Source organism: Lithobates pipiens, unplaced genomic scaffold (assembly GCF_037356315.1).
Source record: "Lithobates pipiens isolate NorthernLeopardFrog02 unplaced genomic scaffold, aLitPip1_a1.2 Scaffold_10, whole genome shotgun sequence".
NCBI classification, from domain to species: domain Eukaryota; kingdom Metazoa; phylum Chordata; class Amphibia; order Anura; family Ranidae; genus Lithobates; species Lithobates pipiens.
This window is the reverse complement of record NW_027507686.1, coordinates 56,432,545-56,446,163: the sequence shown is the minus strand read 5'-3', so window position 1 is coordinate 56,446,163 and position 13,619 is coordinate 56,432,545. Positions and strand designations below refer to the sequence as shown.

Below are 13,619 nucleotides of genomic sequence, written 5' to 3'. Positions count from 1 at the left end.
GATCTGTGAGGCTGAGCTATATACAATGTCCTGTGATGCTGGGGCAGTATACTCTGTCCTGTGATCCTGGGTCTGTATACTCTGTCCTGTGATCCTGGGGCTGTATACTCTGTCCTGTGATTCTGAGCTGTAAATCTTGTCCTGTGATGCAGAGCTGTATACCCTGTCCTGTGATTCTGAGGCTGTATACTCTGTCCTGTGATGCTGAGCTGTATACTCCCCACACTATGGAGGAAAGCAAGTGGAATATATGGGATGGAGTGGGTGGATTCCTCTAAGGGGTGGGTCTTATGAGAAGTGGGAGGGGTCAAATAAAAAGTCACCAGCCATCACTGGTTTTAAATATTCTGTTAATAAGTAATATAAATATCTAGGTCTTCTAAAGTCACCACCTGTATTGTAACTATCCTTTACCTGCAGAGAAAGGAAGGAAAGATTCTACTTTCACTAGTTCTCCATCCTCATTTAGGAAATTCTCTGGATTAAATTCATTTGGATACTTCCAATATTTTTCATCATAGTGTGTTGATGACAGATCTGTGATGATGAGTGTTCCCTGGAGACACAAAATGAAAAAAAACTGTTTAAGATAAAGGAACTGAACCTATAACAGCTAAAAGTTGAAGATTTAAATCACCAGTGCCCACCCAAAACTGTAGTATAGGTTTTGGGTGAACATCAGTGAATTTAATTGGTTATCTGGTTATCAGTTTCTAAGAAAATCTAAACCTCAAAGCAATATTTTATATACTGCAGATTACCAGTTCTTACAGATGGTGTCTGCCTTAGTTTTTATTTTTAGGGCTAAGACCCTTTTTTAGTAATTACAGAAAATACCAGTTGATTCTGCCATAAATGTCCTTCTCTCTTCCTATGATTTAGAAAAAAAAACAAAGAACCTTATCCTTATTGTATAAACTACTAGACTCAACAATCATCATGTAATTGAGATAAGCAAAGGCAGTCATGGTTGAAGTCTAGTGTGTAACTGGGGGGTGGGTTGCGCTATGGATCCTTAAAGGTAAATGTAGAAAAGAAAAATTAAAAGGTAAGAGCAGCCTCTATTAGTTTCCACCCGCGGGTGGAACGATGTAAAGACAAAGGGGGGGTAATAGATATGGCGCTTATACCTATATGTGGGGACTAGTAGTGTGTTGGTGTATAAAAATGAGTTGTATTGTATAGGTCAATATTTACATGTGTGGAAGTATATAATTCTTGAAGTGCTATCTGATTTTGGGCCTGAGTGTGTGTAGTATATATTTTCCAGCGTGCTGGTTCAAAACCCAAAATTTTAAAAATTACACGAAAATTAAATAAAAGTACAATAAACTCAAAGTGCACACCAATAGCAACAGATTACAATATAGCAAAACATATAACTTAAAATAGCAATATGCAGTTATTAAAATATTAGTCTAAATGGCAATATGCAATTATTAAAGTGCGCGTGCAAAATAAATTCCTACTGGCCTATAGGTGAAGACTAATTGTGATGGTTGGTGGATTAGCCGTGGGAATATTAAAGTATATTACATATACTGTGGTGTCAGACTATAATCAATAAACATATATGAAATAACACGGTGATAGCATAAACTGGTCTGATAATGTTGCTTTACATAAATTAGTATAAAATTAATATAGAAATTATAAAAATGCCATCTACATGAAGCAAAAATGTGCTAAAATGATAAAACACAGGAAAAATTAAATAAAAGATAAAATATAAAAATATATCCAAACAGCACTAATTTTGCACGCTGTTTGGATATATTTTTATATTTTATCTTTTATTTAATTTTTCCTGTGTTTTATCATTTTAGCACATTTTTGCTTCATGTAGATGGCATTTTTATAATTTCTATATTAATTTTATACTAATTTATGTAAAGCAACACTATCAGACCAGTTTATGCTATCACCGTGTTATTTCATATATGTTTATTGATTATAGTCTGACACCACAGTATATGTAATATACTTTAATATTCCCACGGCTAATCCACCAACCATCACAATTAGTCTTCACCTATAGGCCAGTAGGAATTTATTTTGCACGCGCACTTTAATAATTGCATATTGCCATTTAGACTAATATTTTAATAACTGCATATTGCTATTTTAAGTTATATGTTTTGCTATATTGTAATCTGTTGCTATTGGTGTGCACTTTGAGTTTATTGTACTTTTATTTAATTTTCGTGTAATTTTTAAAATTTTGGGTTTTGAACCAGCACGCTGGAAAATATATACTACACACACTCAGGCCCAAAATCAGATAGCACTTCAAGAATTATATACTTCCACACATGTAAATATTGACCTATACAATACAACTCATTTTTATACACCAACACACTACTAGTCCCCACATATAGGTATAAGCGCCATATCTATTACCCCCCCTTTGTCTTATGGTTGAAGTCTAGCCTTTTTATCAACCATTGTGCCTTCTATAGATACCATGAGGAAAATAATGTGGCCATGAAAGGACAGGAAGCGTGATATTCTGCAGGATTATTTGGTGAAACGAAAGGAAAGTAAATAAGTAAATGAAAGCAGTCCGTATGTCTAAGGACTATTAGACTACAATACACAACATTCTTGATTTTGGGTTTAACTCCTTCACGCAGACGTCAGAAAAATATGTGGCCCCCACTGGACTAGACTTTTTTGCCATGGGGTTGCATATTTGCACACCTTACTTTCTGCTGGGAGCGCACTGCATGGCACACTCCCAGCACAGAGATCAGGGTCCCACCGTGAGCCCGGGCCCGTACTAATGATCGGGACCCGGAACGCAAGATTCCAGGTCACCTGATGGCTGTGATATTTTCTATCACAGTGATCAGTCATTGTGAAAACCCATCCCTGTGTTTTCTTTTTATGTGAATGGAGGAAAGAGAAACATTGTATCTCTCTCTGTCCTTGCACAGAAAAAAAAAGTGTGTATAAAAACAAATAAATTAAAAAATAATAAAAAAATACCTAGATCAATGTTTGATCTAGGACAGTGTTTGTGTCAAGGTCAGGGTTACTATTTTTTGGGGAGGACAGAATTTCTTCTTCTTTTTTTTTTTTTGTTTAATTAGTGTCAGTTAGTTTCAGTGTGTTTTAGGTAGGATAAAAAAAAAAGCAAAATGCACACTATTGTTTTGGGTACAAACAACAACTAACATACACATTTATGGTATCACTGTGATCACCAGTCGGAGGAGAATTTATTTTGAGTGGTTCTTTGGTGGTAGGTTCAGGTAGTACTAAGAGATATCCATTACCATGTACCACCAAATGAAAGCCAAATGTGTTCTGAAAACAACAAGGTATAATCCACGTGAGGATGTGACATTCTCTTGTTGAGCGAGGGGCCTGACCGAGCCACCAAGGAGAATGCGAGGGGGAGATCCAGGAATGCTGTGGCTAACCCGCAGTGTGTGAGGCTGCGGGGCCGCCACATATGAGGACCCTCCACCGGTTTGGAGTCTGCCCATTCAGTCAGTCAGAAGGCTCGGTGTGGATAAAAGCTGATAAACAGTAGATCAGTGGAATGCTGGAGGACTGAGCCTCGTGGCTGTCCATTACCATGTACCACCAAATGAAAGCCAAATATGTTCTGAAAACAACAAGGTATAATCCACCTGAATGGTAAAGTAGTTGTGATGATATGAACGGTTTTACTAATACATGTCAAAGTCACAAAATTGGGCTTAGACATTTAGATTTGTTTTACTCTTGGGTGCAAAGGGGTTAAGTATGCTGTGATTACCCCGCTGGCAAGCAGTAATGAGTGGAGTTGTTTCAGCAAAACTGAGCCAATGGAAACTCTAATTTTCACTCACTGTGCTGCGAAATTTGCTTTAAAAAAGTCTGTTTTATTAAATCTTATATAGAGGATTTTTTTTATTTTTTGCTGTTTAGAAATGGGTTTTTAAATAGGTGCAAGCTAAAGCAGTAAGGCCCCTTTCACACTAACGTCCCGTTCAGGCCCGCCTGTCAGTTTTTCAGGCGGACCTGAACGGGTGCTCCATAGAGCTCTATGGAGCGTCGGATGTCAGCGGTGACATGTCCGCTGACATCCGACCCGCTCCGATCCGAAAAAGTGTGACGGAGGAAAAAGCTATTTTTCCATCCGTCTGCGGATCGGATCGGGTGACGACGGGCACTGCGGTCCGTCGTCATCCGATCTCCCATAGGGGAGAGCGGCGCTGTGACAGGTCCGTCCCTGCACAGTGTGCGGAGACAGACCTGTCATCTCCCTGCTCAGCGGGGATCGGCGGAGTGATCCCCGCTGAGCAAACGGACATCCACGGGGCGGATCAGAACTGATCCGCCCCGTGTGAAAGGACCCTAACTTCCTTCAAGTTTTTCTTTTCATAAAGCAAAAAACAAAACTATCATGAGGCAAGATTGCAGCCTAAGCCATGGCTCGCCTCCCATATCCTGGGAAGAGCAGTTATACCAGGGACATGCAGTCAGGGGAGGCAGAGCCATGAACATAAAAACAAAAGAAAAAATCCGGGGTTGTAGCTCGGTGACCGGAGGTCACAGAGACCCCAAATTTGGGGCACCTACGACCTATGGTTCTGGAAATAGGGGGCTCCTTGCGCAACCTGTCAGAAGCTACATACAGAGTGGACATTTTAAGTACAAGCTGGTGGGAGGAGAAGGACGTGAGGATGTGACGCTCTCTTGCTGAGCGAGGGGCCTGACCGTGCCGCCAAGGAGAGTGTGAGGGGGAGATGCAGGAATGCTGTGGCTAACCCGCACTGCTCTAATTGTGTATTGAATGTCTGGTGAAAAGAAGGTAAACTGCATACAGCAGGGGTGCCCAACCAAAGCTCTTTCCAGAGTAAGCAATAAAACATATTAAAGCTGGGGAAATGAAAAAATACAAACCAACAAAACAGTATGAAACAAAAAACAACGAAGGGAGGTGAACAAAAACCCCCAAAGGGAAAGCCAATACCTGTACGATTAAACCATACATGACCAAGGAGGTAAGCCCAAAGAGTCCAGGGTTAAGAAAACAGGTGAAAGGGCCACAAGAGAAGGAAAAAGACACTGAGAAAAAGCTAGGAGAGACCTTAGATCAATCCAGAGATGAAATAAGCACAGAAAGTGAAAAAGTAAAGGAAAGTAAAATGGAAGAACGGAATATGGAGAATCAAATTCCGACTAAAATGGAAATGATTGAGATGTTTTCAAGACTGGAAAATGCCATAAAACTAGAATTTACTATATTAAGGGTTGATCTGGGACAATTGTTGAAACAGGTAAAGGAGACGGAAGAGAGAACAGACAAACAAGCTAGGAACAAAGAAAATTAAATGAACAAGTCAAATCAATGCAAAGAGATCAGAGGAAAATCTTATACAAATTAGAAGATCAAGAGAATCAAAACCACAGTCCTGAGTAAAATTATGAACACAATTTTTAACCCTCTACTGAATAAAGGGGTGGAAGACGGTCTCAAGATTGAGAGAGTCCACCGGCTTAGAAAACCCCAAAATATTGCAGAAGACCGGCCAAGAGACATCATCATTAGATTCCAATTATATGAAGATAAAGTGGAAATATGGGGGAAAATGTGGTTAAGACCATGCATAAAATATGCAGGGACTGAGCTCCAAATCTCTTTAAACCTCTATTGGAGCAAATGCGAGTACAGACATCAAATATAACTGTGGTTTGCCTAATAGGTCAAAAAGACAGAAGATCAAGGAGACTAAAGCCGTGTACACACGTAGCCGTCTGTCCGACGTACTTAGTCTGGCGTACTTTCCGCCAGACTGTCCGTCGGACTTTCCGAACGGGCTACTTGCCCACACACGGCACTTTTTGAGCGGACTAATACGGCGTACTAAGTCTGCCGTACTATCCGCCCTACTTTTGAAATGAACGGACTCGCCCACACACGCAGAGGAAAGTCCGCTCATTTCGAGCGCGTCTCCAGGTAGGCGGGGCCCGCGAAGGAGACGTCGCTGGCCGCGCTGCCTGGTATGGACTTAAAGGGGAACCCCAACGGCGAAAAAAAATCGGCGTGGGGGTCCCCCCAAGTCCACAACAGACCCTTGTCCGAGCACGCTACCCGGCCGGCCAGGAAAGGGGGGCGAGCGAGCGAAGAAGAAGAAGAACGGAAGGCGGCGGCGACAGAAGACCGGGCCACCACCTGTAAAAGAGCTATAAGAAGGCGCGGTGGCCCGGCAGAAGAACCGAAGAGGGGGACAAGACCCCCGAAGTCGGGAGAAGAGGCCGGCGGCGAGGAAGAAAGCCGGACTCCTCCGCTAGCAAAAGAGCTACAAGAAGATAGCGGAGGAGTCCGGCGAGAAGATCCCCGAAGACGGAAGACCCCCGGAGCTGTGCAATAAAGTATTTTATCTTGTGTGTTGTGTTTTTTTTGTACTTTTATTTTACAGGTGAATGGGTAGGGGTACATTGTACCCCATACTCATTCACATAGGGTGGGGGGCCGGTATCCGGGGGCCCCCTTATTAAAGGGGGCTCCCGGATTCCGATAAGCCCCCCGCCCGCAGACCCCGACAACCAACGGCCAGGGTTGTCGGGAAGAGGCCCTTGTCCTCATCAACATGGGGACAAGGTGCTTTGGGGTGGGGGGGGCGCGCGGCCCCCCTTCCCCAAGGCACCCCCCATGTTGAGGGCACGCGGCCTGGTACGGCTCAGGAGGGGGGGCGCTCGTTCTCCCCCCTTTCCTGGCCGGCCGGGTAGCGTGCTCGGACAAGGGTCTGTTGTGGACTTTGGGGGACCCCCACGCCGATTTTTTTCGACGTTGGGGTTCCCCTTTAAGTCCATACCATTCGGCGGAGCCAGCGACGTCTCCTTCGCGGGCCCCGCCTACCTGGAGACCCGCTCGAAATGAGCGGACTTTTCTCTGGGCCGGAAAAGTCCGCTCATTTCAAAAGTACGGCGGACTGGCATACACACGGCCGGATTGTCCGCCGAAATGCGAGTACGGCGGGCAGATTGGTGTGCAACATGGCATTCTAAGTCCGCCGTACTTTCGGGTCAAAAAAGTATGCCGGAGGCTACACACGGGGGGATTGTTTGGCGGACTTGAGTTTGCCGGACTTTTCCACCGGATTGTTTGATCGTGTGTACGCGGCATAAGTTTCCCAGAAGAACTATGAGAATTCTGTAACCAGCTTACAGGCCCCCATCTATCCCAGGATGGGAAGAGGAAGAGACGATATAATAGACAGAAGTGATCTATAGTAAATGAGTTGTTTAGTATTAGTACTGATGAAAAAGTAAAGCACGAACTAGAAGGAAAATAATAAACTGTGCTGGAGGGGTGTGGCGAGGGGGAAGGGCAAGGTTTTGAGTGGGGAGGGTTTGAAAGTGGCATCAAATGGCTCCTCTTTGGGCTCACGGCCCACCCCTGCACCCCCAGATTAGTGGTGAAGGGGCGGGGGGGCACGGCTGGAGCCACACCTCAAAATTGGAGAGCCACGGGTGGGAACGGAGTGTAGCCCCACCTATGGTTTCCGGGTCAGAAAGTGGCCGGGGGGGTGGAGATGGGGGGTGGTGGAGAAGTACTTCGCAAAGACAAACACTAACTACCTACAGTAGACAGAATTTATATCAAAGGGCTCAATATCCTCAGACACAATAGTTTTGGGGTTTACCACCCACAGACCTGTAATAGCAAAGGGATCCCTCAGGAGAGACTGCATTTCCATCTGGCTGCATTACACTGCAGGTATGGAGACCCTTAAAGCAGTTGAAATCCAGGTGAGAGAAACATAAGGGGGTGGTGGAAAAAAACAGATGACAGAAATACATTTTCTGACGTAAAATGTTCGAGGTCTAAATTCCCCTGCCAAGAGACATAAAATTTAAAATAAACTCAAGCAGTATAGAGCATAAGTTGTATTTTTACAGGAGACCCACCTTTCTCAGGAAACAAACGTTAAATTTTACTCCAAAGACTTCCCAACCTGGTACTATGGGGACTCAACAAACAAAAGGGCCAAGGGGGTGGCAACTGGGTTTGCGAAAGTGATGAGATTCACACTGGAAGACAGAATGACAGACCCCTTGGGTCGATACCTCTTTTTGAAAGGTAGACTGGGGGAAATGACATGTACATTGGCAAACATATATTGCCCCAATAGGAACCCCATACATTTTTTGAAAGAGGTCAAGAAAAGACAAAAGTTAATGGACTTTAAGTGGGGGATGTGATATTGACCAGAGACCTAAATTTTTTTATGGACCTGAATTTGGATAGCATGTCCCGTGTACAGGGGACAAAAATGCCCTGTTAAAAATGATAAAAGCAGAAAATGTATCAATGTCAAATGATGGATGTGTGGAGGGACCAGCACCTGATGTTCTGCTGATCTTGGAAGAGCTAAATGCAAGTGGGACTTTGTATGAGCCGTGACCATCCAGTACACAAGACTCCATCCCCGATAATTGATAAAGAAAAAGGGAAAAGGGGCCAAAAGGGAAGGTGGGACTTTATATGAAACAAGATACTTGGGGTATATTAATTCAATCAGTATAATATATTAAACTAGTAATTAATGGGAACACACCAAAAGATAGTACAATGGATATGTTAATAATGAATCAATATGTAATGAAAAATAAGAGATAAAAAAAAAAGATAATCTGTTTATTATACTGTTAAAGTTTTTTCATTACATATTGATTCATTAATAACATATCCATTGTACTACCTTTTGGTGTGTTCCCAATAAATTACTAATTAAATATATTATACTGATTGCATATACCCCAAGTATATTGTTTCATATAAAGTCCCACCTTCCCTTTTGGCCCCTTTTCCCTTGTTCTGCTGATCCTGCAGGCAGCTGTAGCAATTACAGTCAGTATATTGTGTCATCTGCACAGTGTACACCTAAAGCTACCCCAATTGCTGGTGTTCTGATGATCCTATACACAGGCAGCTGTAGCAATTACAGTCAGTGTATTGTGCCATCTGCACAGTGTACACCTAAAGCCACCTCAATTGCTGGTGTTCTGCTGATCCTGTCCGCAGGCAGATGTAGCAATTACAGTCGGTGTATTGTGCCATCTGCACAGTGTGTGCCTAAAGATACCCCAATTGCTGGTGTTCTTCTGATCCTATACCACAGGCAGCTGCAGTAATTAGAGTTGGTGTATTGTGTCATCTGCACAGTGTGCACCTAAAGCTACCCCATTGCTGGTGTTCTTATAAACCTATACCACAGGCAGGCAGCTGCAGTAATTACAGTTGGTGTATTGGTGTATTGTGTCATCTGCACAGTGTGCACATAAAGCTACCCCAATTACTGGTGTTCTTCTGATCCTATGCCACAGGAAGGCAGCTGCAGTAATTAAAGTTGGTGTACTGAGTACTCTACACAGTGTGCACATAAAGCTACCCCAATTGGTGGTGTTCTCATACTAATAATACTACAGGCAGGCAGTTGATTCTGCTAGCTGCAGTATATCAGTATATACGTTCCAGCTTTGTGCAGCTACATCTCCCTGCAGGCCATTAGTATGTCTGGAAGGCCAACAAGGAGAGGCAGACAGTCATGAGCCAATAAAAGGGGGCAAGCAGGCTCTGATTCTAGAGGCAACAGTGCTGGTCATGGACACGGTGCATCCTCATCAGCACGTGGCCATGGGACACGCTTGTCCTTATTTTCGGCAGCTGGACGTGTTGATCCGCAACATGCCGAAGACTTGGTAGAGTGGATGACCAAGCCGTCCTCATCCTCCTCATCCTCTCTCTCCCAGGCTCAGGGTACTGGCAAAGCAGCTGCCAACGCAGCCTCTTCCCTTAGCACAATGGCATCAGTCACTCCTTCCCTAGCCCCACCATATCCTCCTGAGGAGTCCCCTGAACTGTTTGAGCACAGGGTTGGGTATATGCTCCATGAGGATGCCCATCGTTTTGAAGGCTCTGATGATGATACCCAGCTAGAGGAAGGCAGTAATGTGAGCCCAGAGAGAGGGGATGCCCAAGAAGGACAGCAAACTGGCAGTCATGTTCCCGCAGCTGCAGCATACTGCCAGGTTTGCTTCAGTGATGAGGAGGGAGGGGATTTCGAGGTCACCGACTCCCACGTGGGTGCCTGAAAGGAGAGAGGAGGCACATCTCCAATGAGGCAGGATGCCTTCCAGGGGCCAGCTTAAGGGCAGCACACCGACTGCATCACACCACAGAAGGTGCATGGCGCGTTATTCCAAAAGTTCTTTGGTGTGGGCCTTTTTTGAGACGAGTGCATCAGATCCCACCACTGCTATTTGCAACATATGTCTCAAGCGTATCTTGCGTGGCCAAATCATCAGCCGCTTGGGCACCGCATGCTTGACCAGGCATATGTCAACCTGCCTACCCACACCAAAGAACAAAGTGGACCTCTCCTTGCTCCTCATCAGCTGGGATCTCCAACCCAACTATACCTTCAGTCCTCTCTGAAACCTGCACTGAGAGGAATGAAGGTGTAGAATTGGGTGTGTCACAGCCAAGTACTAGCGGGCAAACCACCTAATCTGTGACATGTCCACCAGGTGGAACTCAACGTTGGCCATGCTGCAGCGGCTGCACATGCAGCAGAAGGCAATCAATGATTACCTGTGTGACTACGGCACCAGGACAGGGTCAAGTGAGCTTGTTTTTTTCCCACGCCAGTGGGCCATGACCAGGGATGCATGCACTGTCCTGTCACCATTTGAGGAGGCCACGAGGATAGTGAGCAGTGACAGTGCATGCATCAGTGACACTGTCCCTCTTGTCCACTTGTTGGAGCACACGCTGCAGGGAATAATGGACAGGGCACTTAAGGCAGAACAGAGGCAGGAAGAGGACTTCCTTACCTCTCAAGGCCCCCTTTATCAGACAGTGTTCCTGCTGGCCCGCCGATCACACAGGAAGAGGAGGAGGAGCATTGTGTCGGCATGGAGGTGGAACCTGGCACTCAGCATCAGCAGCAGTCTTTTAAGGATCATTTACAGTCCCAAGAAACCCATGGACTTGTATGTGGCTGTGAGGAGGTGGCTGCAGATCATGTCGTCCTTAGTGACCCAGAGGACTCTGGACCGAATGCCTCAGCTAACCTACGCTGCATGGCCTCCCTGATCCTGCAAAGCCTGCAGAAAGATCCTCATATTTGTTGGATCAAGGAGAGGGATGATTACTGGTTGGCAGCCCTCCTTGATCCACGTTACAAGGGTAAGGTTGCGAATCTTATCTTGCCGTCGCAGAGGGAGCAGAGGATGAAACATCTTTGGGAGGTCTTGCAGAAAGGTCTGTGCAACACGTTCCCAGAAACTGGGTGGTTAAACATTTCTGGTCTTGCTGGTTCCTGGTCTTGGACAACGTGTTGCTGAGGCTTCAGTCAGTCACAGAGGGAGCGGTGGAGAAGGTGGCCGTCTGACCGATGCATTCAATTTTTTAGTCTGCAGCCCCCAGGTATGATCAGTTCCAGCAACCATGGCCAGCGTCTGATTTACAATACCTAGGGGCAAGATCAAACTTGAACACCTTTCCCACCGAAAATCCTCTGGGTTACTGGGACTTAAGGATGGATCACTGGCACAGTATGCAATTGAGCTACTGGCCTGTCCTGCATCCAGCGTTCTTCCGGAATGCACAGTGCTGCTGGAGGCTTTGTAATCGATCACAGGGTACGCCTGTCCACCAACTCGGTTGATTGACTGACCTTCATAAAAATGAATCAGTCTTGGATCATCACCAGCTACCAAACACCTGATGCTGATGTAACTGAATAATCTTTTTTGAAATGTCAGATCCCTTCAACACTGCCTATGCTGACGCTGAGTGATTATCCTGTTATGCTGAGTGACTATCCTCTTCCTCCTCAATGATCATGCTGATAGCTTAGAAGAACATTTTTGGTTCTGGGCGCCGTCACCAGTGGCTAAGGCCCAATTTTTCAGCCCCTGTTTAACAGGGGCGTGTAATTACAATTTTTGATGCAATATTTTGCAGGGGGGGTTCGTTGCTGCGCTCAACTACAATATCTATGAGTGGTTGCAGTGTTGTGGCACCAGCTCCAGTGCCTAAGGCCCAATTTTTCAGCCCCTGTTTAACAGGGGCATGTAATTAAAATTTTTGATGCAATACTTTGCAGCAGGGCTCATTCCTACGCTCCAACTAGTTTCTGTGAGGGATTGCAGTGTTGTGGCACCAGTGCCTAAGGCCCAATTTTTCTGCCCCTGTTCAACAGGGACATGTAATTAGAATTCTTGATCTAATATTTCAGAGCAGGGCCCATTCCTACGCCCACCAAGAGTAACTGTGAAGGCTTACAGAGTTGTGGCAACACCACCACCAAAGGGCCAATTTTTCTGCCCCTGTTCAACAGGTGCATGTAATTACAATTCTTGATATAATATTTAACAGCAGGGCCCATTTCAGCGCCCACCAAGAGTAACTGTGAGGACTTACAGTGTTATGCCACCAGCACCACCACCAAAGGCCCAATTTTTCTACCACTGTTCAACAATGGCATGTAATTACAATTCTTGATATAATAGTTCACAGTAGGGTGTTCCAGTGCCCGCCAAGAGTAACTGAGCGCTTACAGTGTTGTGGCAACACCAACACCTTAGGCCCAAATTTCTGCAGAGCATATAGTGCAGGCCCCTACTTTCAAACATCCAACTTACAAATGTCTCCTGCTTGCAAACGGAAGGAGACGACAGGAAGTGAGATGAAATCTACCCCTAGGAAGGGAAATTCTCTCCTGTAAGAGTTGATATGGGAAAAACGTGTCTCCTCTCCACTGATGCTTTATCACCAATCCTTGTTTCACTAAAAACTCAAAATTCTCAAAAAACATTTGTCATTGGGACAGAAAGTGAGGTGAAATCTTCTGAAGAGGTGCAGACAGCAAAAAAAATGTTACAGGGGCGATAACCCTTCCCTATGTTTTCCAAAAAGCTTAAAAATTGATTTTTTGACTGGAGCTACACTAAAAATGTACCAGTTCAAAATTACAAACAGATTCTACTTAACAAACCTACACAGTCCCTGTCTTGTTTGCACCGCCTATATACTGCTGTTCAGAGTATATAGGGCCAGGGGGCCCCACACCTTTCCTTTTTCTAATTTGGGTATGGGGTTCCCCTTAATATCTGTACAAGACCCAAAAGGGGCTGGTAATGGGTAGGGGGGGCTACCCATGCCATTTTTCTCAATGATTTTCATCCGTATTGCCGGAACCAGATATTACACTAAAACCGCAAGCAGTTTTAAATGACTTTGTTTCCGTTAAATGTCATTTTGTGCAGGGACTGTTCTAAACACGGGAAACACATGGCACTTCACATATATACTATAGATAACCCCAGGCACGATATTTAAAAGAATATTTCACTTTTTTTTTCACTTTAATCATCATTAACCACTTTCAGACCGGACCATTTTGCTGGCTTAAGACCAGACCATTTTATGCGATTTGGCACTGCGTTTTTTCCCACAAATAGAGCTTTCTTTTGTTGGTATTTGATCACCCCTGTGTTTTTTATTTTTTGCGCTATAAACAAAAATAGAGTGACAATTTTGAAAAAAAACATATTATTTTTTACTTTTTGTTATAATAAATATCCCCCCTGAGGGCCCCACTCCTTTT

The 13,619-nt window shown here is 44.6% G+C and overlaps 2 protein-coding genes across 2 annotated transcripts in view; both read right to left on the bottom strand.

Moving 5' to 3' along the window:
- Positions 1 to 13,619, bottom strand: part of LOC143930767 (cytochrome P450 2J6-like) — a 78,528-nt gene that overhangs the window by 3,288 nt on the left and 61,621 nt on the right. Inside the window, exon 8 of the mRNA XM_077455347.1 lies at positions 415 to 556. Within this exon, the coding sequence (XP_077311473.1) occupies positions 415 to 556 (142 nt within the window). The remainder of the gene's footprint in view (positions 1 to 414; positions 557 to 13,619) is intronic.
- Positions 1 to 13,619, bottom strand: part of LOC143930745 (cytochrome P450 2J6-like) — a 122,011-nt gene that overhangs the window by 99,930 nt on the left and 8,462 nt on the right. The gene's annotated exons all lie outside the window — the stretch shown is intronic.